The sequence below is a fragment of the Mixophyes fleayi genome, chromosome 2 (assembly GCF_038048845.1).
Source record: "Mixophyes fleayi isolate aMixFle1 chromosome 2, aMixFle1.hap1, whole genome shotgun sequence".
NCBI classification, from domain to species: Eukaryota; Metazoa; Chordata; class Amphibia; order Anura; family Limnodynastidae; genus Mixophyes; species Mixophyes fleayi.
Genome location: NC_134403.1, coordinates 309,540,555 through 309,567,866, shown reverse-complemented (window position 1 = coordinate 309,567,866; position 27,312 = coordinate 309,540,555). Strand labels below are relative to the sequence as shown.

Genomic DNA, 27,312 nt, shown 5'->3' with positions numbered 1-27,312 from the left:
GAACATAGAAATTTGCCAAATATCCAGCAACAATAATATGCAGAGAGGTATGGGACATATTGCAGTTTGAGGTGCGATTCATGAAGTCATCAATGATCATACCCCAATGGCGCCCTTACATTATGAAGCGTGCCGTGTGCTGGATGTGAACTGCAAGGAAGTTCTATAAAGGGGAGAGAGAGAGGCAATATAGCATTGTGGGGGTAAGAGAAGGTCAGGCAGGGATGCAAAAAGAAGCGAAAGGAGTATTTCACGTGAGTAGAGTCATATCTTGGTTGTGGTGGCGGTTTAGACTGGAAGACCGGTCACACGTGCAGAACCGGTCAGAATCCGAGTAAAGGTTGATTGTGATATGACGCCTCAATGTTTTTACTCATATCTCCGCTCATTTTCCCTCATGTCCCATAGAGATGCAAGGAGAAAATGAGCAGAGATTTGTTACCGTATCGGTTGGCAATGTGTGCCCGCCGGACATCGAGGCTGCAACTCGTGGCCAATTGAACCTGCCCCAGATAGTAATTAAATTGACTCTTGGAATTTGCTGGATGACATTATGGATTTCACAGTGACATACCATATAGAGTTTTAATGGTGTGGTGGTATGAATAAACTAAATGTACGTGAAAATAAACTACAGAGCACAATGAAAATAATATATTTATATATATATATATATATGATTCTTTTTTTTCCCCTTTTTTAGCCAAACAAATTGCACAGCCCTGGTATACAGATTCAATGGTTCTGTCACTTACATTTGTAATTTCTTGAAAAAGAACCTTCCAAAGAACATAGCTTTGAATATAGCAGAAGTGAATAAAGTTGGTAAGTAGGCCCTTTTCACATATTTGGTCAAGTCTATAAAATAATGTATTTACCACCTTTATATATTTTGTGGACTTCAGATATTAGCTTGAATAAAGGTATAGCAATATATTTTACACATTTGTTATAATGGCTTCATAAAAATAGTTATCAATTTTAGTAAAACTTGCATACATTTGGCAGAATGTATTTTATATGTCTAGCTGTAAAACCTTGTTTGGTTTGATGATGATGTGAAAGCCAGTAGTATATTCTTTCGAGAATACAATGCAATATTTAAGGGTTGTGGTCTTGTGTCAAGGGATATATGTGACTTCATTGGGGCAGGGTATGACATCACAAAGCTGTGGTTAGACATATAAAGGACTGAAAACATCACAGAAAGCAGGCAAATAAGTGGCAGACATATCAAGTTTACTTGTAGTCTGCCCAGGGAGAGCATAAATCTAAATCGAAAGAATATACCTCAAATCTGTCAAAATCATACATCAGTCTGCCTGTGCTACACCCATGCTCCTTTTGTCGTCTGAATATATTTTCATGTGCCTAAAAGTCCCTAAAGATTTGGAGTAAGCAGAAATATTAATTGCCAATAATTTCTGGTATTCAACTTTTAGATTACTGCTGCTGTTCTGGGTGTCCGCTGTACTGGTGAGTACTAACAACTCATTCAATTACTTCATCATTTACTATAAAAAAAAGAGTGTCATAAGAAAAATGTTTCTATTCAAGACAAAAAGTCAGTCAGAGATTAAATCCTAGAGAAAACTGGGCAGTATATTATTAGTATTCTACAGATATATACAGCTGGAAACAATATTTATATACACACATGCATTTAACTTCATGTGCTGATGCAGATGTCCTATAAACACTATGGGGGGGTATTCAATTGTTATGAAATCCCGCCGTGTAAAAACTACTAGTAGTTAGCTGGATTTCAGCTCGCGGCTCAGGGAGCTGCGAGCTGAAATCCAGCGAGAAAATTACCGTAGTAACGTTTTTTCTGCACACTATTGCCGTAATAATGGTAATAGTGGGCGGACCGAGGGATTTTCGGCGTTTCCGCCGACAATTGAATACCCCCCCTATGGGGCCTATTCAGTTAGCTTGATGGTCTGCGATTATGCGGCCTCTGCACTTTACTCAAAGTAATACGGTACCGCAAGACTGTGGATTTCCCTTCGCAAACCTATGGGGTGCAAAGGATCGCCAAGCCAATTGAATATGCCCCTATGGGTCTCATTTAAATTTAGGAGCAAATAGCGTGCCAATTAGCACATGGACAAACCATTTTGAGGTGCAAGGGGTGCAAATTAATTTTTTTTGTCCTACTGGTATTTGTCTGGAGCACACAAATTATGGGCATCTATATTTTAACATTGTGTTTTAGAGTTGAGCTAGGACACACACTCTCTCCCATCTTTAGATCAGTTTAAATGTGCTCCCCTGCAGAATTGCTCCTACTAGCTGGATTTACTCTTAACTTTAAATGTAGCAGTATGACGGTATCAAAACATTATAGGAAATTAGGAGCTTCCCTATGCAAAACATGCCTGAGGTCTGCTCGCACCGAAGATTACATTTTCATTTGAAAAGATTTATAAAACAAAACGGTCATAAAATTGTAATTTTTATCCTTTTCACCAGCACAGTGACAAAAGGACACATCCTTTTTACTTCTAGAAAGCCTGTTGAATCTGTCTCATTCCTTTTATTTCCATAAAATGAAACTGTGTTTTGCAACAAATAGCTACAGGAGATAGATTATAATATATAGGTAAAAATGTAACATATACACTCACATACCCATATACTGAATAGCAGGTGATATATATATAAACTTCTCTATTGCTAGTCATATATTTTCCAATAGAAGTCATTTTCTTGCTTCTTGCAGCATAAGAAACAATACATCAATGTGTGGAATTGGGGGAGGTGGAAGTGGAAATTCTGGAGGATCTCAAATCACAACCAACAACAGTATCGTCACCAGTTTTAGTAATGGATATGGTACTACTTCTAACAATAAATCGAATACAGATGTTAATAGTGGATTTACTTCAGTAGCTTATAGTGAATCTAATACATCAGGTAATAGTGGATTTACTTTACCTGTAAACCACCCATCTAAAACAACTGTTACCGATGCACTTATTTCAACTACAAACAAAAGTGGAACTGCTACAACTAATAAAGGCTCTAATACAACTGTTACCGATGCACTTATTTCAACTACAAACAACAGTGGAACTGCTACAACTAATAATGGTTCTGATGCTACTGCTAAAACTGGGTCTTATTCAACACGTAACAGTGGATATACAACAACTTTTAGCATTACAAATGTTACTAATAACAGTGAATCCAGCAAGTCACCTTCCATAACAAAATCATCGAATATTACAGGTAGGCATTAAATATTTGTTTATTTATATGAATAAATGCTTATTTTTATGACTGCATGCATACATCGGATATTGTCCCCACTGAATGATAACAATATTAGTAGTCATAGTAGGCTTTTATATTGGTCACAATTGGTTTTGAAAAATAATTTGAATATATAATAAAACACTAACAATGTAAGAAGTAGATTAAAACTAAATGTGGGTACAAGAGAACTATAAGAAATATTGCATTGTTACCAAAAATTTGCTTAATTTCTTATAATAGTTCCTCCAGGTGCTCCATATCTATCTTAGATGCGGGCACGTTCTCAATGCCTTGTTCAGCATCTGGTGGGCTTCCATATTTACCACCAAATTGTGGCCTTGTTACGGCCTTTTTTTTTTACAAAAAAGGAGCTGACTTCCAGTTGTGCTGCTGTATTTTTCTTTTGGCAAAACGGTTTGTCCCCTTACCAGTAGGGGTTGCAAGGTACAAATTTAACACTCAGAAGTAGGAGCTAGTGGGAGTTCAGCGGCTAGATGTCTTGCTCCATCAGTTTCTAAACCATGCCCGCATTCCCTTATTGTTCTTACCAAAGTGTCATTCATAACATTAGTAACCATGGCCCAGGTTAGAGTAAATGGGGCCCAAAGCAGAGTTCAATGATCAGTCATATATACTGCAGAGACATCATCCTGGGAACATTGTTTGCCCTGTTGTCTATTATAATTCATTGTATTCCCATCTAATTATTATACCATGCCAAGCTATCTATTGTCCAATACACAATAACTAGAGCCACCTGTTGATTTGCATTGTAATTGCACAGGTCCTCTTGATGTACATTGTATAATGTATGACCGTCCAAGTGATATCCATCATACAATATAGAGCCCTCTATCGTGTATATTATATAATACACAATTCCCAATTATTGTATATAATTCAATCACCTTACAATACACTTTTCCCCATTAATAGACAATATTTACAAGATGTTTAGCTTGTAGTTGCCAACTCTACCTAATTTCTACGGACTGTCCCAGGTTTTAAAGATTTGTCTCTGAAAACATTCCTGTTTTTCAGTAATCACCAACTCTTAATAATGTTCATCTTTTGTAGTGTTAAATGCAGTTACCATTAATTCTTATTTTCTGGAATTAATACTGAGGAGGAGTATTTAAAATATAAAAAAAATGCTACAATTAAATTCACTAAACTTTTCATGATTGTGGATTTCAACGTGCTTAGATGGTATGTGTGGATGCCCTGGCTCAGAGCACAAATAGATAATACTTTATATCTTTGCCACCAATACACAGTTCACACTATGTTACACTGGCTGCAGCTGCTGAAGGAACTCCAGCAGTTAGTGTCACATTGTTGCATGTTCAGGCACTGGACCACACATGGTACAGACACAGAAATAAAAAGATAAAAGGGGGGTGGGGGTTACAACAGAAATTTAGCCTCTTCACCCTTCCCAAAATGATTGTTTGAAAATAGGCTTACATATTGAATCTGTAACCTTTCAGATGTTTACTGTTAACCTGTTCAATTTAGGTTTCTTAGTTCCTGCCTTAGGACAATTAAAATGTAAATCAGTCACTGGTCAAGATATTTTCCTAAGACTGATTTTACTGCATTTGTTGGCCCACATTATATGACCAGAACAGAGTAACAAAGCCCAAAGTGCCATCAGCTAATGACCACCATGGTGAATGTTTGAGGTCATCGCAGAAAGATTGCACCCCTGATCCTGTTGTTTGACCTGCCCACCAGATGGCCATATATGTGGCAAGTTGCCTTTGTCATGTTATGGCCAAATTGCATTCAGATCCCGTTATGTGGCGATTGTGTGGAAGTACTGAATCATACATAGATTTTAGATTTTAGATTGAAAATGCTTGACTGAGTGAAAAGCAAAATATTTAAAGAACTGCATGGAATATTTGTATCTTGTTTTTGAATAAACCACCCCCCTGAGATCTAGCAGGGCTCCGGCACGCAGACATGCATTCAACTGCAGGGATTTTACTTTCAAAGTCCCGGTCGAGTTTCTCCCAAACTGCAGAAGTCCTAGCATGGGAAACAGGTGGTTCTAGTAGTTGCAAAAATAAAATGAAAAATCTATGGAATTCTCCATTAAATACTTATTTCCTTGCATGGTGTCTGCCTTTCCCTGGAAATAATAAATATGTCATTAATTATCACCAACAATAAATATTTTATATATACATTGTGAACCCCAATTAATTCATTATATGACCTCTTAAGACAACTGATTGCATCAGATTATTTATGTTTATCCTTGCCATAAAGGGGTGAACACTTATGTCAGCAATTATTGTTTTTTTTTTTTATTGCTAAAGAAGAACAGCTTTAGGGTTATTTTTATTTAACATGACAGAGCAGGATTTTGGGGTGAAAATATGCCAAATTTGCTAAATATTTAGAGAAAACATTCGGTTTAAAGGGCTCTAACAAATATAAACCCCCCCCCCCCCAAAAAAAAAACCATGTACTCCCCAAAAAACTGTTACCACACCCCCATTGTGGCTTGGTAACGCCCCCGTCCCAATGTCACCTATCCAAATGTTGGGAGGTATGGGGTCCCCCTGCTATGCATTAGTTCATGTTTCCCTTCTATTTCCTGTAATTGTATGTAATTTGTTTTGTCTTGGTCCCGTAATGCATAGTGCTGCGTCATATATCAGTGCTTTATAAATAAAGGATACAAATGGACATAGAAAAACACTAGTTAATGCATAGACAAAAGCATAGCCAAACATTCAATTTTTCCTTAGTTTTAATAGAGCGTTCAGTGCATGTTCTCAAAGCTTTCCTGCAGCATACTGTGCTGTGCTCTTAATAGAACATAAAACATGATTGTATTTTTATAGCGCGTTAATGCTCTTCAATGCTGCAGGCAACATCAAAATTGATATGAAACTAATCGAAGTAATAACTTGCAGAAAGTGTGTGTGTATTGGTCCATTCACTTACATTATTTTGGGGCTATCAATGTCAAAGTGCATTTAACAGGCTTTGAGCATTAAATACTTTGAAATATCACCCATGGAGTTTAATACATTCTAATTTTGTTATATATCCCATTAACATCATAAAGGTATTTTATTGTATGAGGATTAAATTTGAATTAATTGTGTATATACATTTCTTCACATAGATGACTTGAATGGATTTATAAAGCTCCTGAGTTCTAGTAATCTTAATTCAACCACTGTGAATAAAATAGTTTCACGTCTAGAAGACCTGTTGACTGGAGAAGTGACTATTGATACTGCTCGTATATTGATTGGAATCTTGAACTCTTTTTTAAATGTTTCTCAGAATCTTCTTGCACCTGTCTCCAAAAGGTATTTGAGCCATCTGCCTAGTTGTGTAAGTTAAGTCTGTTTTAATGGGGGTTAACTTAATAGTCATGTCTTTTGAGTCTCCAAAAAACCTACATCATACATATTAGCATCATCATCATCATTTATTTATATCGCACCACTAATTCCACAGCGCTGTACAGAAAACTTACATCAGTCCCTGCCCAATGTCATCCTTTAATTGACTGATTTTAAACACATGTGTTAACTTGACATTAACAGGGCATATAATACTCATGGTCCATCTGCAGTAGTGGATCTATGCTGTAGTGCTAAGTGTTCATCCACAGCCATGAACAAAAGAAACACATCTAACAAATAATTTGGGGTATAGAGACATGTATGAGCAAAATACTAGAACAGTTAAAGGGAATAGATTTTTGTTTTCATTTTTTAAATAGAAAAAAAGGTTTTACTGACTGTGTGTTAAAAGCAAAAACAAAGTTGTATAGGTACGTTGTGTAAACAATAATTACTTGTTTTGATTTATAATCTCTTAGCTAGTGTCTATCTTTTTTTTTTTAGAATTCCTGCTGACTACCTATTGTCTCTGCCATTGCATTACATGTCACTGGCAAAATAAAGAACATTATAAAATATACATTTTATCTTTCACAATATAAGTATATATGGTGAAAGGCAAGTCTATGAAAAGTAAATAGAAAGTTTACTGTCAGAGCATCCTTTCATGCCACAGTTGTGGACAACTCCTGAAACTTAAAGAATGCAGTTTCTGTAACCTGTATTAAAAATTTTTGGTTCAAAGTAAAGCCAGTAAGTTTGTGCAATGAGACATAGTGAGATGGGCAGGTATATACTGTTTTTAATTACACTTTCAGAATGTCTACTATATACATCTATATCTCCCAAAGAACTGTTAAAATATTAAATAAGAGGTAAGCTTAACAAAAGGCCTTAGGATATTTATAGTGTTAGGAGTTATCACTTCCGAACAAAGATGATAGAATTCTTGTTTTATCCAGAAATAAACAGATAATATCTATAGCAAATGTGTTGTTTCTAAATAATCTTTCTTTGAGTATAGTGTCCTAATATTCCTGTCACCTGTTATAGTGTCTCAATTTTTTTATTTTTTTTAATTTTTCACAGGTTACTTCTGATAGTGAATAAAATTGGTTTAAAGCTGACCTTTTCAGAACAGTCCATACATTTCACATCTCAAGCCTTTGCACTGGCAGTGAGCAAAGTCAATGCCAGCTCTTTCAATGGAACATCATTTGGTGTTACATCTTCATCTGGTCTGCAGGTAGGTTTCTTTTTTCCAAGTCCATTATAAATGACACATCACATGGAATCTCATCCTTGAGCATATCAATAACTAAACTTGACAAAAAGTTTTAGTGGCTCTAACTGGGCAGTGTCAATTTTTTGTAATTTTTATTTCATTCAACTACTTTCTCACATGAAGGGTACCATGTAATTTCATAATTTACCTGCTATAAAACCTGATTTTTAATATTCTTATGGGCATTTGTAGACATTCTCAACCCTGCACGAGACCTGTAGTGGGATGAGTGTTGCTAATACCCATGGTGGATGTTTGCGTTTGTCTGAGTGCCACTCCTCCAATTGCTCTCATTAAATCAGGTTTGGACTAATGCTTGTCACCAAAGCAAATAGAAAATGCTTACAGGTGACTAGATTTGTTGCGCAGTTAATTTAAATGTTCTCCTTGCAGACTCTATGACCTGCATCTGGCTGTGCTCCAGAACTTCTGGTCATCCGATGAGGTTGTTAGTGCTAAAGCGGAGAAGAAGCTTCTGGGCAGCCACCATAGCTGCTGATGTGCCTACATGATGTCCCTGAGAGTTCATTGAGTGAATGCACAAGTAGTATAGCATTGTTATTAAGCAGAGAGAAGCAGTGTTTTATTGTTAGTCAGTCAAAAGCAGCTAGGAAACTCCTGTTATGCAATTAATTGCATTGTCAGGTAAATATTTATTGTCAGCGCTTATCCTTAACACTGCATATCTGTGAGTATCTAGCAAAATGAAAACATGAGGTATTGGTTTATATTTGATCAAAACATTTAAGCCTGAATCCCGACGTCAAAGGCACCTCATTATAAGCAAGTCCTAAACTGACCTATATGCTTTAAACACCATTAAAATGCAGTTACAACTGATGTGGAGTTGCACTAATTGTGTTAAAGTAACTATGGGTAGCATCACAGCAAGTTGTGTTTTTAGTTTATTATAATTGTGCCTGTTTTTCACTTTATAAAGCACTCAATCCAAAAAGTTATTTATTTCAATGTATTTTCAAAAAATACCATCTCTCCCTTCCCCCAGCAAGAAATACAATAAGGAATTTATTAGGATACACAAAGCAGTTCAAAAATATCCTTGGTTTAACCAACACAGAGGGTTGTCCACAAAAGAACGAAATACCTCCAGTCATGAACAGTCTAATGTGTTTTAGATTTTTGCATAACATTTGAACACAGGTTCATCCAAACATCTTCCAGCTATTGGAATTTCTTATTTTTCATTTTTAGCTAAAGTTCTACAGCACATATGATTTTAAAATGATACCTCCCTATCAATATCCATATTACCGTTTGTTTGTTTAAAAGGTTTCTTTGGGTTCTCAAGCAACAATAAACAGTGACGGATCCATTCATCTTCCTGCGTCGTTACTGAATCAATTGCCAACTGATGACAAAAATGTTGCTACCAGAACACAGTTCAACTACTTTGATAAAACTTCATTATTCATGGTAAGACTGTGACATTTGTCTTAATGCAGTACAAAGTTGGTAGTATATAGCGAAACAATGGTAACATCATTTGATACGTAAAATGTTACACATCTACATTTATAGCATATTAATGTATTTAATATTGTCATTATTGGTCATTTAGATATGAAGTACAGTATATTGAAGCCAAATAAGTCTAGGTACACACTAGAGAATTTTTTCTGACTGATGTTTTTATCTACAACGATTGTACCTACGACTGAAGGTCCGATCGCTCGGGCAAGTCACGCATACACACTAAACACGTTTAAAACGATTAACAAAAAAGACTGACCGTCCGGGCAGTGACTTTTCACAGCCATATTGTCGTGTTGAAAGATTTTGATTTCATACATGCTAAAAAGACATATGACGTCCCTGCAGCAATAGTGCCAAGAAATTTAAATAAAGAGCAGAACATCTACGTTAAGAACCTCCATAAAACTCTTAAGAGGAAAAGGAAACACATCTTCTATATTTATTCTATAACACTTCATTGTGTACAGTGTACGTTCGTTTGCAACTGCACAGAAGCAATTTATTTTAATACTATGGATACTGCTGAAGAACAGTAAGTTACTGCTCTTTTGCTACTTGCTATGGCCAGAAGACTGCAAGTACAGACTTACTAATCTACTAATTACATTCTTATCAGCTTTTGTTCATCACTAGATGTACACAGGTGTATAATTATGCAAGCAAACAGATCTAACACACATCTAGATGCACACTACAACAAAATACTAACAATACAATACCTTTACCAATTTAACTAACGACAAAAAAAAAAAAGTCCCTATAAGGCATTCCACACACTACACCCGATTACCTCCAGATCTGTGCTGTCGTCTGTCATAACCATTGACTGAAAAGTAGCAGCATAGTGTCCTCTCCTGGGAACCAGCTAAACACATCAAACAGCCTTTTGCACAGTGTTGGCAGCAGAGCATTCTCGGAGGTGAGACACCACCGGAACAATCACATTCTTTCCCTTGAAACGCTAACTGATCTAAATGACAGTTCTGCCATTAAGCGCCCAACTCCCTCAGACTTTCGTTGGTCCCATGAAAGAGTCTATATTTTTATGTACACCTTACATTCCATAATATGCATGAAACACACACTGTGCATGATTCGTTCTGATGCTTGCTATATGTGTGTATACAAGTGCGCTTGGGGACATATAAGTGCTGTTTGTGAAAGTGTACAAAGTTCATACAGAAGGCAACTCAGAGACCATATATCCGAGTTCTCATTCTTGGACATCCTATTTATTTGCTCAGGAGACATGTAGTATGGAGTGCCAACAAATGTTTTAGCAAAACGAATAGTATTTGTAAAGAGTAGTATTTGTTCAATCAATGATACGGTCATAGTAGCGGAGAATGTTTGGATGCTTCAGGTCCCGCTACAGGCTCACTTCAGAGACCAGCATCTGTTTCTCTGCCTCACTCATGGTACCATAGTCCAGCTCTTTCCCTACCAACAGCTTCCCGTCCCCTCTCCTATGAATCATCTGGCACTTCCCATAGGACCCCGAACCTATCATGTACATTACATCGTAATCCTCCACTCTTAATAACATCCTCCTGTTAGCCAGGTCTATGCTCCAGATGCGTCTCATGCTCCATTCCTGTAACAGCCCACAGGGCAGCCAGGCTCCGCAGCAGCAGAAATGGTTTAAAACTTCTGTTTAACACAGCAGCTTGGAACTGTGTTGGGAACTAGTGTGATCAGGGGATAGCCGTTTGTAGCATGACAGGTACAATGCGGGGTCCGTGCTAGATGCGGGTGCCGCTCAGGAAAGGGGCCATCGTATTTTCCAAAAGCCGAACTGGCGCATAAGTAGAGTGCAGCCTGCATAGACCATTTCACACATACTTCAGAAGGATGACAGCGGCTTTTTGTAGTTCTCCAGGCAGATCGGAGGGTACATCCTGCACAGGTAGAATTTCAGATCAGGCGGGCATGTAGTTGTAGCCGATGCCGTTACACAGAGGTACAGTGATCTCTTGGCAGGCCAGGTCTTTGGCAGCAGCACTTTGAGCTGTGGGCAGCCACTACCCAGTGATCAGAAACAGCAGCAGGTACATCTCCAGCCAGCAGCACCCCTCCTTTGTGCACAGTCTTTGTTATAAATCACTGCAACACACTCTGAGCTGTCCAGTGGATTATCTATTACATCCGCTGTCACAGCCCAGAATGAAGGGTCCTCTCCTCACCTTTCTGGACGACAGTCGTGAGGATGCATACACACTGCTGGATCGGAAGCTGATCGGAACGGCAAAAATCAAAACAGTACGACCAACCAAATGAGACGATGATCGGCACTTTGGGACGACTTTCGATCATCGTGTAAGTATACACACTCACAAGATATCTGGCCAATCAGTAGTTTATTGTCTGATTGGCCCGATAATCTGCTGAAAACAGTGTAGTGTGTACCCAGCCTTAGATATGTCCTTTTCTTGTAATCTGTGCAAACAATGTATAATTAGGCAAGCAAACATATGCTATACACATAAATGCAATAGACAGCTTCTATTGCTTTTCCGTTACAAGCACCTAATTGACAATTGACTGACGTGCGGACAACGCACCATGTGACACAGCTACAGACATCAGAAATTTACATACACATGTCCCCGAAAGGAGTCGGAGTTTGAGGAACCATTGGCAGTTGGTCGTGGAATTGGTCGTAAATTCATACACATGATCGCATATCAGTTGATTAGTAAGATTATTGGACGAAAAAGCTCCAGTGTGTACCTAGCCTAAGTCTGCATCTGTTGAAGTTCCTGCCGGCTACCTAGTATAGCAGGGGGATGTTGCTTAGCTGGCTCTTCCTGCTAAACTTAAACTGAAGATGACTTAGATAATACAGTCCAAGCTACATTTAGATGGAACAGGGCAACAAACCAAGCTTAAACTTAGTGTGGTCTACCCCCTGGGAAGCTGGCTTAGTCAAGGTAACCCAGCACTGTCCACAGGAATCTGACAAATTACAACACCACTACTTTATTATGTCCTGCACTATAGTAGAAAACAGTGTATTTGCATGAGCCTATAGTGCCTTAAATCTTGGTGTCATTATGCCAAAAGCAGATGAAATTTAAGATAAAATCATTTTTACCATCACACATTGGGGCAGATTCAATTCCTCACGCGCACTATTACTATTACTACGGTAATAGCTGCATGAGATGTGAGCAAAAATCTGCGTTAAGATTACCGTAGTAACATTAATAATGCGTGCACCGCACATTTTGTTTAAATAGATTACTGTTATGAGATTTCTGTTTAATATTTTGCATGTATTTCTGTTTTACATATATATTAGGACTCATCCCTCACAATAAATCAGTCCTTGGTGAGCAAAGTCATATCATCAAGTTTTGCAAACATCACAATCGCTAATTTAAAGGAAAATGTCACTGTGACACTGAAGACTTTCCCCCAGAATGACTCAGTAAGTATGTTTTTTTTTTCTTTTGTGTACTAAAGCTAATATGAGTCCCTTAAAATGTTACTTGTTTTTTCATATTAGCATACTTGTGAAGTACTGGCATACTTGATGAAGGGGCTGGCTGGGTTGGGGGACATGGGGGCTCGTGCCCCCCGGGCTGCTCCCATAGTGGGCTACATTGGGCTGGGTCACTGGGCTACCTGCATTTTGTTTACCTTTTAAATGTTCCTAATAGGCTGCTGAGCCGAGTCTCACCCACCGGGCTAAAATTTGCGCCTGGCCTGAGGGTCTGTAAACTTCTGCCTATAGTGCCAGTTTTCAGCTCCTGTGCACCAATGTATCTGCTGCTCTGTGTAACTGCCTGTAGGCCCACGCTCACTCACCTATAGGGCTCCCATAGTTTTTGACACTGCTGTGATATGTATGAAGCATATGAGTTAGCAAACCGCTGAGAAGGAGTCAACTAGGAGTCGACTAAAAGCAGAAGTGATTGTTTGTAGATAGTGGGAACCCCAAATTTGTAATGTATAGGGTTGCAATAGTAAGGCAGCATAAAGTCTTAAAAAGGGCACTAAGATGAGCTGTTACATTGTGGGCCAAAGTGACCCAACATTAAGTTAAGTCTCTTTTCTTAGGATCCCTACAGTGGTAGTCCTACACATGGTGGCCAACACAAAAGCATTTTTTATGCCATTTACCACTGTTCTTCAATTGACAGGACAAAACCAGAGGCTTATCACAGCCACGATAATAATATAAAAATTGTATTGACAATCATTTATACTAAATATTATTAATCTTTGTAGTATATGCTTTAATAAATACAATTAAATATATTAGACTGCCATAAATAAGATATAGAAATATATCTTTATTAAGCTGAAAAAGTTTATATTTTCATTTGTGTTTCAGAATTTTGTATTGAAGTGTGTATTTTGGGACTTCACTAAAAATAGTAAGTATTTCACTTCAAGTGATTTGGAATTGAAACAACTGTTTGCCCAAAGGGGGTCTTTTGAATTTTCCATGCCATGACATGGAAAATTGGCAAGTTTGCCTTTACAAGCCACCGCTCCTTTAAATTTTAGCTGCGAATACGCCGATCTCCAGCGAGATGAAAAAAAGGGGTATGATACATTTACCCCTTGGTCTATTTTTTTAGGCTTTGTAAGTAGTTTTAATAAAATAAGTTATAAGTTATGCCAGAGTGTACACAATGTTTGGCACAATCTAATTCAGTTTGGGACAAATTTTCCATATTCAGATAGTTGTTAGTTGAACTTGGGACATGGAGAAGGCTTTATTGTGATTCGTATTATTTAAGCGTCTGTTACCTATTCTATGTCTGGTGAGTGTCCACTTGTGCTATGTGGATTTGTTACGGCTTTTGCTTGTGAGTATGATACAATGTATTAAGAAATATAACATCTTGTGTAATGTATGGGTTTCCTTGCCTTAGAATTACTGACTGCTTTAAAGGAACTTAAGGAATTACATGGTCAATGTATTTCTAAACACCAGGTTCAGGAATTAGATCTTTATAGTCATTTAGATTATTGAATCTTTCCTCAACAGATGAAAACGGTGGCTGGTCATCATATGGCTGTATGGTAGCCAATATAATACAAGATACAAATGAAACAGTCTGTACATGCAATCATCTTACCAGCTTTGCCATATTGATGGTAAGAAAAATATATACTACTGACAAACACGGGGGCGGGGGACATTATCTCTGTGATTGTCCTATTATAATCTGAACTTTTTTTTATTAACAAATGACTACAAATGTTAGTTAATGCATGAAGCTTAAAGGGAAATACACTTCTTGCTCTGTCCCTGAATAACCCTTAATTAAGCCCTAATTGATTAACCACTAAGGTATTCTACCATAGGTAAATATGTTTCTTAACATTTTCTATGCTTCAAAGTGAAAATATGGTGAAATATTTCAAAAATATGTCGTAAGCAGTGCTCTAAGTGGGGCGGTATGTGCTGTGCTAGAATGATATACCAGCACTTCTTTGCCCCACTTCCTTACAGGCAGCCAGGGCCGGCGGAACACAGGCTAGCAAGGTCGGGGGCACCTTACCTTCCTTACTTGTTCACCGGCCCTGTAAAATAATTACTTGGTGCTGGCGGCGGCTTCCTTCTCACTGACTGTGTTGGGTGTGAAGTCATCATCACATCCCAACACTGTCAGTGAGGAGTGGCGCAGTGAGGAGCCAGAAGATCGAAGAAAGGAAGAAGCGGAAGGGAAGAAATCAGAAGAAAAGGTCATAAAAAGGTAAGTAAAGAAAGGAGGGGGCAGCAGTTTAATGAAGGGAACACAGTGATGAAGGTTGTACAGTGATTAAGGGTCAGAGTGATGAAGGGGGCAGAAGTGTAATGAAGGAGGCACAATGTGATGAAATGGCAAAAGCGTTATGGAGAGGGCACAGGGTGACGAAGGAGGTGGCACAGTGTGACGAAGGAGGGTGCACAGTGTGATGAAGGAGGCTGCATTGTGATGAAGGCGGCTGCATTGTGATGAAGGCGGCTGCATTGTGATGAAGGCGGCTGCATTGTGATGAAGGCGGCTGCATTGTGATGAAGGCGGCTGCAGTGTGATGAAGGAGGCTGCAGTGTGATGGAGGCTGCAGTATGATGATGAAGGAGGCTGCAGTATGATGAAGAAGGGGGCACAGTGTGATGAAGGAGGGGTAAAAGTGTGAATTCACTAGTGATAGGGAATAATAGGAGCAGGAACAGGGATTTCTTGAGAGACTCAAGGAGTAAGGGAGGAGCAAGAGAAGCAGGATGTTAGGCACAGGGGAGAGTAGGTAGGGAGGAAGAGAGGGGAGGATAACCGCAAAAAAGATAGGGACACATAGGAACAGAGAAAGGAAACAGATAAGGGAAAGATACAGGGTAACATGAAAGATATAAAGCTGAGCTATTTTGAAAGTTTTATTTGAATATTATGGAGACATGAGGGAAAATGTAAGTACACAAAGGAGACATGAGCGGGAGGTGGAGGGAAACGGAGGAAATGTAATTGGATACAGGAGGGGTGGGGGGACACAGGGTGGATAGCCTTGTATCATATAATATGTTAATATCTAAATAGTGTTAAAATGCATCTATGATGCATTTTGATGGGCAGCACAGTGGCTCAGTGGTTAGCACTTCTGCCTTACAGCACTGGCGTCATGAGTTCAATTCCCGACCATGGCCTTATCTGTGGGGAGTTTGTATGTTCTCCCCCGTGTTTGCGTGGGTTTCCTCCGGGTGCTTCGGTTTCCCCCCACACTCCAAAAAAACATATTGGTAAATTAATTGGCTGCTAACAAAATTGACCCTAGTCTGTCTGTGTCTGTGTCTGTGCCTGTGTGTGTATGTGTCTTAGGGAATTTAGACTGTAAGCCCCAATGGGGCAGGGACTGATGAGAGTTCTTTGTACAGCGCTGCGGAATTAGTGGCGCTATATAAATAGATGATGATGATCTAAAATTAATTTCACTCTATCAAAACTCCTAAACCTTCTGGGGCTCTAGGTGGCCCACAGCCTTTCTTTTCAAAGTGACAGTTACATACCAGCACTTCTAAATTTCCATTTTCACCACTGTCGTGGAATAGAAATTGACATAAAGGTTATTTGTTAAAGGTATTGCTTATTTTATTTATTGCTTTTTTTTGTCTTTTTAGGATGTAACTCCTAATGATCCAGTTAATCCAGAAGACACTTTGATTCTGACTTTTATCACATATATTGGATGTGGTCTTTCTTCGATATTCCTCTCTGTGACTCTCATAACCTACATAGCTTTCGAGTATGTCCACAAATCTATCTAGCCAAGAATTTAAAATGATTATATACTTATGAGTAATATTTATGTTATGATTGTGTCCTGTAAATATTAATCATTTTAATATTTAGTAAGCTGGGCTTGTGATTACCACTTAAAACAACACTGGTGTGTTTAAAAAAAAAGTAAGGGTTTGTCAAATTGACTGTTTAGAGCTATTTATCTGCATTTTATTTGTGTTTGTGTTCGATTGGCACATATGTAATTTTTTTAAATACAGTATTGAAAATGGTAATTATCTGCAACAGGAAAATTGGAACTATTGGGAATATTGTACCCTATGATATAAATATTGAAGTCTTTTCACCCTGATAGATGCACCTTTGTCTAAGTGGTCATGTAATTTCTTGCTGACTTCTTATGTCCTTATAAGGGGTCAATATGTATATAAATATAGAATATTGTTTGTGTTTACTTTCAAGAAAAATACGGAGGGACTACCCATCTAAGATCCTTATCCAGCTGTGTGCGGCATTGGTTTGCCTAAACCTCACGTTCCTTCTGAACCCCTGGATTGCTCTGTACAACAACATCCCTGGACTCTGCATCTCTGTTGCTGCATTTCTACATTACTTTGTCTTGGTTTCCATTACTTGGATGGGTCTTGAAGCTTTCCACATGTATCTCTCTCTTGTGAAAGTATTTAATACTTATGTACGGAAATACATTTTAAAGTTCTGCATTGTTGCTTGGGGTATGTATTCTTTGATCTGTATTTTTAATTGCACTAAAAGTAGGTGTAAGCTAATATTTTTCACAATGAGAAGAGTAAAGACTATCTGTGATGTGAGTTGGTATCTCCTTAGTATAAACTTTAATAAGAAACAAGATTATATTATAATTAAAATTTAGATTTAAACATGACTGTTAGATAATGTTATACTTTGGATATTGTTATATTTTATGTATACAATGTGGCACAAAGTCTATTTCTGTTGTAGTAGAAGCTTTTTTGCTACTATTTCTTCATTTTACCTTGGGGGAAGGGCCAAAATGACATGATTCAGTGTGAACTAGGATATGGACAGGATGCGGGAGAATGGCCTGTTCTCCCGGGAGACCTGCCTGTAATTCGGGAGTCTCCTGTACATTGTGGGAGGATGGAGCAAATATGGAGTATAGTCAGCTACAAGGTACAATTTTGCACCTTGGTAAACCATGTTCCTCTGCAGGGGGGTGGCAAGTTGGGATGGGGGTATCCTAGCCAAACTCTAAATCTCATTATAAAAATAAAGCTGCTCAGTATTAATGTACTACATGCAAAAACAAACAGTATTTTCCCTTCATGGAAAACCAAATGGCATTTGCACCCCTTGCATTCCAGCATGGTTTGTCCAGGTGCAACTATGCATCCTTGGATTTGCTCCTAAGTATAAATGAGGCCCATAGTTTCGATGAGTTGTCACTTTTTAAAATGTTGCAAACAATAGGTGCTTAGTATTGTCACTAATTAATGGATAGCCTTTTTGCATGACTGGTAGACATAGCTGCTTTTGTAAAAACACAAGTATATTAAGTGGGTTGTACACCTGCTATTTAGGGGACACTTCTTCAATCTTGCCCTTCAGTATCAGCACTGAGAGCCAGGGGAGGAGAGAGCTGTCATGATTGACAGAAAAATTTAATGTAAACTCCCTCTCGAATTGTATACAGTTTCTGATTGGACTGCTGCTATGGCAATGTTATCAGGAGCCTTGGTTACTTCACTCTCTCTGTCATAACTTCTGGAACAGCTATGGCCGGCTGTTTCTACTAGTGCTGGCAGCTCAAATACCTTACTACTGTTAATATTTGGCTGCATTCTGGCACCAATGGATTTTCACAGGGGACATCCCCAATGAAGCAGTACATCAGGGAGTGTCCCTTAGTAGCAGGGGTTGTTCGAAATTGACTTAACTTGACATCTTATTATTGTGATATTGGTAACAGGGCAAAATCCTATATGTCAAAAAATATGCAATGCATAATACAAAAAGCAAAAAAGTAATTATTTGAATAATAATGTCTCCTTAAAACTAACATGCCCTTTTTAAAGGGGAATGGATACCACCAGTTGCATATAAATATTTATTGTGCCCATCTGGGAAGCTCAGCAGCAGCAATGCGTACTTGTCTCAAAGACGGCGCCTTATTACTTGATGTAATCTGATCACATGATGCTCACATTCAGTCATGTGACAGAAGTTTAGCCAGGTACGCATTGCTGTTGCTGAGCCTTGCAATAAATACTGTGATTCAGCCGGTATCCATCCACTGTTAGAGCTCTAATACCACCTACAGTGGCTTTACATCGTTATTTACTATAATCCTAAAGACACATTATTCAAAAATATTTTAGGAGATCGCAATGTTTTACAATAACTCAATTTAATTTCATATGTTGCATATTTGGCATACATCTTACAATTCCTATTTTTTGTTTCACGCCAGGAGCTCCTGCTGTGGTAGTGGCAATTATACTTGCTGTTAATAAAGACTTGTATAAACTCAGATTAAGCGGAACATATCCAAATGGATCAGCAGATTATTTGTAAGTGGAGACAATCAAGTTTTACTTTTAGGAAAATTACTGTTGATGTAAATATGTTGCATTTAATAGAAAAACTATTTGAATGTTGAAATCTTATGGGAGAGACACAGTAAATTCACTGCCTGGATAGTGAAAAAATCTGCTTTTATTTTTTTCATAATTTTTTCCCCTCTTTTGGCACCTAGATTACTACTCATTATTACACTTCACCCATAGAAAACCCATCACACCACTTGTATGTACTCCAATTGCCTATGCAACCTGGCTGCAGTGTCCTGGCATTGTGATACAATACGATAAATTACTGATAAGTGACAAAACAATATACGATATATAATAGCCTCTAAAACCACCTGTATTGCACACATACGAACCCTTTATCACGTATAACAGCACTCTTTACAAGGGGTGCAAGAGAAGGACCTGAAAACAGTGTTATTGCAAACATTTAACATTTGTGTAGCATTAGAAATACATGTTGCTAAGTAGTCTCATCTGTTCATAGTTTTTGTATACTATGACAACTCACATTCATCCTCTTCTCTCACTTCAGCTGCTGGATGGACGACATGATATTCTGGATCACAGTGGTCGGGTACTTTGGCTTAATATTCCTGCTGAATGTCAGCATGTTTGTAGTGGTTCTCATACAGCTGTGTCGCATCAAGAAACAGAAACAGCTGGGTTACCAGAGGAAAACCACTCTCCAAGACCTGCGTAGTGTGGCTGGCATTACTTTCCTGCTGGGTATAACATGGGGCCTGGGCTTCTTTTCCTTTGGGCCAGGAAAAGTGGCCATAATGTACCTGTTCACTATATTCAACACATTGCAAGGTTAGTCCCAGTATACTTTATAGAATAAGGAGACATATCTGTTACGAATTATAGCTCTATCCACAACTAACGTTCATAAGTAAAGAGTTTAATAAGTAATAAACTAAAACTGAAAACTACTGAGTCCAGACTTCCCGAGGTTTTGGTGGGTCTCCCAATATGGGCAATAAATTAATTTGTAACTATTTGCCTTTAGCACTTGCTGACAGGATAAGCTATATAACAGCAGAACTGAATGTAAGATAGTTTTATTATTATTACTGTAGAGTGCTCCGCAGCGCCATAGAGTAGGGAATACAATACATACATAAAACAGGGACATACAAGGCAGACAAAATAAATGCAGACATGAAAACTACGGGTATGAAGGACCCTGCTCATTAGAGTGCTTACATTCTAAGTGGAAGAGGGCACAGCTGAAACAAGAGGAGCGAGTGCGTCTCAGAGTGGAGATTGGGACAGTTGTGAGAGTGCATTAGTGTGAATAATGTTATCGAGGATAAGGTCACCTCTAAAAAAGTGTGGTAGGGAATTCCATAAGTGGGGAGCAGCACGGGAGTGCGGGAAGGAAAGTATTTTGATATGAGATTTGAGATGTATACAGGGGTGTTGTTGATGGCTTTGTAGGTAAGGGTGAATAATTTGAATTTGATTCTAGAGGACACAGGGAGCCAGTGTAGGGATTTGCAAAGTGGTGCAGCAGATGTGGAGTGGTGAGAGAGGAAGATCAGTCCTGCGGAAGCACTTAGGATGGATTGAAGTGTTGATATATGGGTGTTAGGAATGTCAGATAGCAGGAGTTTGCAATACTCAAGACGAGAGATGATGAGAGAATGGATAAGAGTTTTGGTAGCATGTTGAGTAAGAAAAGGGTGTATTCTGATGATTTTTTTTTGTTTTTTTAAATTCTTTTTTTTATTGAAAAGAAAATTAAACAGCTTTTACAAATATATCTGTTTTGCATAGAACGATGCATTAAAGTCATTAATAAACATTGCATATAAAGATACAGTTACACGAATGAGGTGTGTCAGTGCACCAGTATAAAAAACAAAGTACCATTTAGTATACTATAATACATCATGTAGGGATGGGGGAAAGGTCAAGAGGAATACAGACAGGGAAGGAGGGATAGATCAGAGATGAGAGAGAGGGGAAAGGGGAGGGGGGGTTCACCTATTCCACTGAGAATATAGTGGCAAATCCTTAAATTCAAGCCACTTGAACCATATATAGTAATACTCCCTATATTTGTCTCTTGATGAATAGAGCATGTCATCCATTATTCTGTAGGATTCTAGACAGGCAAACCACTCTTTGATGGTAGGAATATTCTGTGATCTCCAATGCACCGGGATCACGGCCTTTGCCGCGGTGCTAAGGTTTTTAATTGTTGATTTTTTATATTTTGAGATGGTCAATTTATTAAGATTCAATAACCAGTATTTGGGGCAATTAGGTGGTTTAACGCCCATTATTTCTTTTGAAATCAAAAGAACTGCGTCCCAAAAAGATCTAAGAGCTATGCACTCCCACCATATATGCAACGGAGTACATGGCGCTGACCTACATCGCCAACACATGTTTGACATCCCAGGCACCATCTTAGCCAGCAGGTTAGGGCATCTATACCACCTAGTCAAAATTTTATATTGTGTCTCCACCACCCGTACACTGACCGAGCTTGACTGAGTGCGTAAGAGGATATTTTTCCAATCTTGCTCAGGTATCGTGCAAGCCAGCTCCCTTTCCCATTCTCTAATGAAGTTAGGTTGTTTGTTATAAGCATGTTCAATGAGAATACTGTAAATGAGAGACAAAGTATGGTTAGGATATAATGCAGTGGTACATATAGATTCAAACTGGGTAAGCGACCTCCCCACCGACTCTCGAACCTCCGAAGACCCCAGAAAATGGCGGAGCTGTATATATCGCCAGATCTCCGCATTTGGTAGTTCCCATTTAGCTTGGAGAATGGTGAAGGATAAGACCCCAGACGCGTCCACCAGCTGGCCCGCCCTGCGGAGTCCTGCCCCAATTCAACATCTGAATGTCTGTCTAGTAAGTCCTGGAGGAAACTCTGGATTGTCAAATATCGGGGTCAAAGGCGAGTGTCGTGAGGAAATATGAGGAGCCGCGCGTAATTTGGCCCATCTAGCTAGAGTTGGCGAAACAGTCGGGTGGATGATTTTAGGGAGTGAGTGTAGCCATGATGAGAACTTAAGGGCCTTGCCTGCGACGTAACTCTCTATCCAGACCCACTGCTTGTCCAGTCTCTGCCTTGTCCAGTCCACCACTCTATTTAGTATGACCGCATCGTAGTATAATGCGTAGTTGGGTAATTGTAGCCCCCCAGCGCGTTTCCGCATATATAAAATGTCATGTTTAAAACGTTCCATACAAAATCCCTAACTGCTTTATGTAGCGTCTTGAACCAGGAGGTGGGAAGGTGTATGGGGAGAGTTTGGAGCAAGTAGAGAATCCGTGGTAATACATTCATCTTGACCACGTTGACTCTGCCTATCAGAGAAAAGCCTTTTGGACACCAGTTTTTCAGGTCTCTACTAATTGTATTGGTGATGGGGATAAAATTGTCCTCAAAAATCTTTTTGTTGTCCTTATTGATAAACACCCCCAGATATTTAAGTCGTGAGGAATGCCACGTGAATGAGAATGCTGGCTTCAGGCCTTCAACCACTGCCTCGGTCGCAGAGATGTTGAGTGCTACCGATTTTGAATAGTTTATTTTAAAGCCAGACAGCTCGCCAAACTGCTGAAATTCTGACACTAAATTAGGAATTGAAACCACAGGATTAGTGAGGATTGCCAGGAGGTCATCCGCGAAAAGTGCCAATTTAAAGCTTTTGTCTTCTAACCGTAGACCAGAGATATCAGGGTTTGCCCGGATGGATCGAGCCAATGCTTCTATACACAAGATAAAGATCAACGGAGACAAGGGGCATCCCTGTCTGGTACCGTTGGATATTACAATGGGTTCTGATAGTTCCCCGTTAACCCGGACTCTTGCCGTTGGTTTCATATATAAAGCATCTATTCGGGCCATACTCAAAGGGCCTAAACCCAGATGACTAAGGACCCCCCTCATAAATTCCCAGTCCACTCTATCAAACGCCTTTTCGGCATCTGTGGATAGTAAAACCGTAGGGATGTTGGCGGTGTGTGCGTATTGTACCAAATTAATTATCTTAGTGGTATTGTCCCTTGCCTCCCTTCCCGGAACAAACCCCACCTGATCAGAATGAATGATTTGGGTCAGATATGGTTTTAGTCTATTTGCAATCAGTTTAGCGTAAAGTTTAATGTCCCCATTAAGTAGAGAGATGGGTCTATAACTAGCACATGAAGCTGGATCTTTCCCTTCTTTTGGCAATACAGTAATCTGGGCAGCTAGTGTTTGAGGGGAAAAGTGTTTCTGGGCAGAGACAGAGTTAAAGGCCTGCAGCAAAAGAGGTACTAATTGTGTTTTGAAAGTTTTGTAGTAAAGAGTGGTAAAACCGTCCGGCCCCGGGCTCTTCCCTGATGGCGTCGTCTTGATCGCCTCCTCTAGTTCCTCAGTCGTAAAGGGTTCTTCTAACAGTTGTACAGAATCCTCATCTAGCGTGGGAAAATCTATGCGTTCAAGGTATTCTGCTATGCGGGTCTGTTTGGTCGGGAGGCAAGATGTGTTAGATGTGTCAAACAGATTATAAAGCTTGGTGTAATAGTCCCGGAACGCCCCAGCGATATCAGAAGTGTGAACTAGTGTGGACCCTGCGTCTGTCTTGATCTGGGGAACATATAGTTGAGCTCTCTGTTTGCGCAGAGCACGGGCCAGAAGCTTTCCTGGCTTATCTCCCCACTGATAAAATTGGTTCTGACATCTACGGAGGTCATATTTAATTTTATCTGACATTAGTTGATTTAAGGCCTTCCTGGTTTCTGTCAGTTCTGTCATAACAGAGGGATCCAGGTCTGATTTGTGTCGCATTTCAAGTGTCTTTATTTTTTCTAGGAGCGAGTCCCTATGGGCAATTTTTTCTTGCTTTCTAACCGCACCCATTTCAATAAGTTTACCCCGTATAACGCATTTATGAGCTTCCCATAAGGAAATCTTCGAAATGTCGGGTGTGTCGTTGGTTTGGACATAGTCCGTGATGGCCTCTTCTATCACGGTCTTGTTTTGCGCTTCTTGAATTAGGAGTTCGTTTAGCCTCCAGGTGAAAGGTCTCTTAACTGTCTTAGAAATAGAGAGCGTCAGGTACACCGGCGCGTGGTCTGACCATGTGATCTGGCCTATAGCTACCTCTGAAATCAGAGGCAAATGGTTATGAGTAAGGAAGAAATAGTCCAGTCTCGAATACGTGTTATGTGGGTGCGAGAAGAAAGTATAGTCACGGTCTGTGGGATGTTTAAGACGCCACGCGTCAACCAGCTGGTGTTCGTGCATAGTACGTCTCACCCTTCGATATAGCTTACCGGCCAGTCTAGCGGATCCCGAAGATGAGTCCGTCGGAGGATGTAGAACCCAGTTGAAATCTCCGCCCATTACAGTGATGCCCTTCTTTATCGATTACACTTTGTCCAGAAGCTTTTCTAGAAATACAGGTTGATTAGAGTTCGGACCATAAATATTAACAAAGGTATACATTTGGGTGGATATCATACATGTCACTGCCAAACCTCTGCCTTCCTGTAATGTATGTGTGTCTATGTCCTGAACAGGCAAACGACTGGACATGAGAATTGCCACTCCCAGGGACTTATTTTCCGCATTATTGCTCGTAAAGACATGTGGGAATTGGCGGCTGCTCAACCTAGGAGCAGAACCTTGCTTGAAATGAGTTTCCTGTAAAAAGGCTACGTCAATTTTTTTGGCCATAAGGTCGCGCAATAAACGGGACCGCTTTTCCGGGACATTTAGACCCTTAACGTTAAGGGTAACGCATTTAAGTCTACCCACCATTACCAAGCAGTTCTAGGTATTTACCTGTGTACCACCACAAGGGGAAAGTGTGTATGAACCCATAGGTGAATTGTAGTGGGGGGGAATTGAAGAAAGTAGGAATGAGGGGGGAGGGAAGAGGGTCAGGAAACCATAAGTGCTTAGACTGAAGTATCAGTATCAGCAAAGAGCTACTAATCATTGGCAATTTTGTAAGACCGTTCCGACACACCATATAGGATCGTGATCCAAACATGGTCCGGAATATAGCACTCGGTCTTGGAGCCCTGAGGAGGGCAGTAAACAGCGACAATCAAACAAACATAGATAGATGGTCCACATCTCGTCCTCAGCAGGGTCCCGGGTATTCTCAGCCCAGGTCCCTATCTTCCAGGGAGGCGTAGGACCTCTGTTACTTATATGTACTAACATATTCAATTTTTGTAAAGAGAACAACAAACAACTATGCATGAACACACAGCTAATCGAAAATACTTGAACATTATAATATTGGAAAACATTATAACACTATAACCTTAGAAATCTATAGAAAAACTTTTAGAAAAATATTGATGAGCTAAGCAGATCCATATTGGACACTAGCAGTTGTAAATAGCATATCAGAGATGAAGGGGATAAAGTAGGCAAAGGTAGGATAGGAATATTCTCGCCCAAGGGAAGCTATTCACGGTAGCAGGTCTTTAGTTGGGTCTTATGAGAGGTTCTCCTCCAAAGGGTGAAGTCTCGCACTCATTTGTGCATATTCAAGTGTTCCCTTGTGCCTGCTGATTCAGACGCTTTTGGGGTGACCGCTTGGATCTACTTGGAAATTGGAACCTATCATCGTGTTGGGCCTCCATTACCGGATACAAACGTTGATGGGACTCCTGCCATTCAGCTAGAGTGATTAAAGGAATGTTCAAAGTGGTACAGAAGTCTGGCAAGTCTGGTGGAATCCTGAGAACCACCAGTTTCCCTTCATGTGTAACTTGCAGTTGGAGCGGGATGCCCCATCTGTATTTAATCGATTTTTTCCGGAGCTCCTCCGTAAGGGGTTTAAGTAACCTCCGAAATTGTAGGGTTTGCCAAGATAGATCTTGGAATATGTGGATTTCCTGACCGTTGAACTCCACTCCTTGGAGACCCCTTAGCTTGCGGACGATTTCATCCTTCTGTGTGTAATAGTGGAGACGGCATATAATATCTCTAGGCCTTTCCGTTGGGGCCCCCCTTGGGCGTAATGCTCTATGCGCCCTGTCAAATACGATTATATTGTCGGATGGTAATTCTAGGACCTCATTAAACATCTTTGTCAAAGCATCAATAAGGCCCTGTGGGGGGACGTCTTCCGGCAAACCCCGTATCCGCAGATTAATACGGCGACCTCGATTGTCTAGATCGTCCATCTTTTGCTGGAATCCCTGCAAGGCCTTTGCCTGTTCCGCCACCGTCTTTTCTAGAGCTGTAACACGTTCATCACCTTTTTCTTTGTGTTCCTCAAGTGCAACCAATCGATGGCCACGGTGGGCGATATCTGCTTGCAGTGTGGCCACTTCTTGGTGTACAATCTCTTGTAATTTTGCTTCTAACGCTTCAAAATCTTTTTTAGAGGGTAGCTCTTGCTTAGTTGGGAGGGACTTAAGCATCCTTAAAACTTGTGACAAATCGGGTTGCTCTGTTATCCCAGTCCCCTTCTGGCGACGTGTTTCGTCCTGTCGTGGGTCAGGTGATGTTGATCCAGAAGCAACGGAAGGAGATGCCATTTCTGGTTCTTCCGTGGCCACAGGGGTTTTTAAATATGAGCGAAGGTCAGAACGTTGAGGGGTCTCTTGGGATTTTCCTTGATTTTTCTTAGCTGAGTTTTTACGGTCTTTGCCCATCAAGACGATTCTATGTGTGTTCAGCAATTTGTTCAAGGTATAATACTCATTGCAGGTAGTACATAATGTTGAGGTAAGACTGCCGCTATCCACCACTCCTCATGATTGGTCTAGGCGGCCATCTCGCAGGACGCGATCCGTGGTCTGTTTAAAGGAATATTACCATGTGTCCAGTGCGGCCTTATTCTGGCCAAAGAGCCAGCTTCCCAAGGGCAGACTTGGAGAATTTATATACTAGTTGACTTTGTAAACTTAGGTTGAATAATGTAGTGTAGTAGCGAGAGTCTGCCACCGGATGTCAGTGTTGCTACATCAGAAAGACTCAATCCAGGTCTGTTACACGTTAAATCTGAGCAGAAATATTTCCACTGGATGTGGCCTGGTATTTAGCAGGTGATTATTCCTTTCTGTAAGGGTTCTATATTACAGCCCTGCTA

The 27,312-nt window shown here is 39.7% G+C and overlaps 1 protein-coding gene across 5 annotated transcripts in view; it reads left to right on the top strand.

Annotated features, from left to right (window-relative positions):
- The window catches only part of ADGRG2 (adhesion G protein-coupled receptor G2), a 154,791-nt gene that overhangs the window by 115,734 nt on the left and 11,745 nt on the right, over positions 1-27,312 (top strand). For all 5 annotated transcript variants that reach the window (XM_075196536.1, XM_075196534.1, XM_075196535.1 and 2 more), the window contains 13 exons: positions 704-825; positions 1,443-1,476; positions 2,726-3,234; positions 6,407-6,596; positions 7,725-7,881; positions 9,211-9,354; positions 12,716-12,844; positions 13,754-13,796; positions 14,417-14,526; positions 16,529-16,653; positions 17,112-17,383; positions 19,120-19,219; positions 19,773-20,053. In XM_075196536.1, coding sequence (XP_075052637.1) covers positions 704-825; positions 1,443-1,476; positions 2,726-3,234; positions 6,407-6,596; positions 7,725-7,881; positions 9,211-9,354; positions 12,716-12,844; positions 13,754-13,796; positions 14,417-14,526; positions 16,529-16,653; positions 17,112-17,383; positions 19,120-19,219; positions 19,773-20,053 — 2,216 coding nt within the window. The remainder of the gene's footprint in view (positions 1-703; positions 826-1,442; positions 1,477-2,725; positions 3,235-6,406; positions 6,597-7,724; positions 7,882-9,210; positions 9,355-12,715; positions 12,845-13,753; positions 13,797-14,416; positions 14,527-16,528; positions 16,654-17,111; positions 17,384-19,119; positions 19,220-19,772; positions 20,054-27,312) is intronic.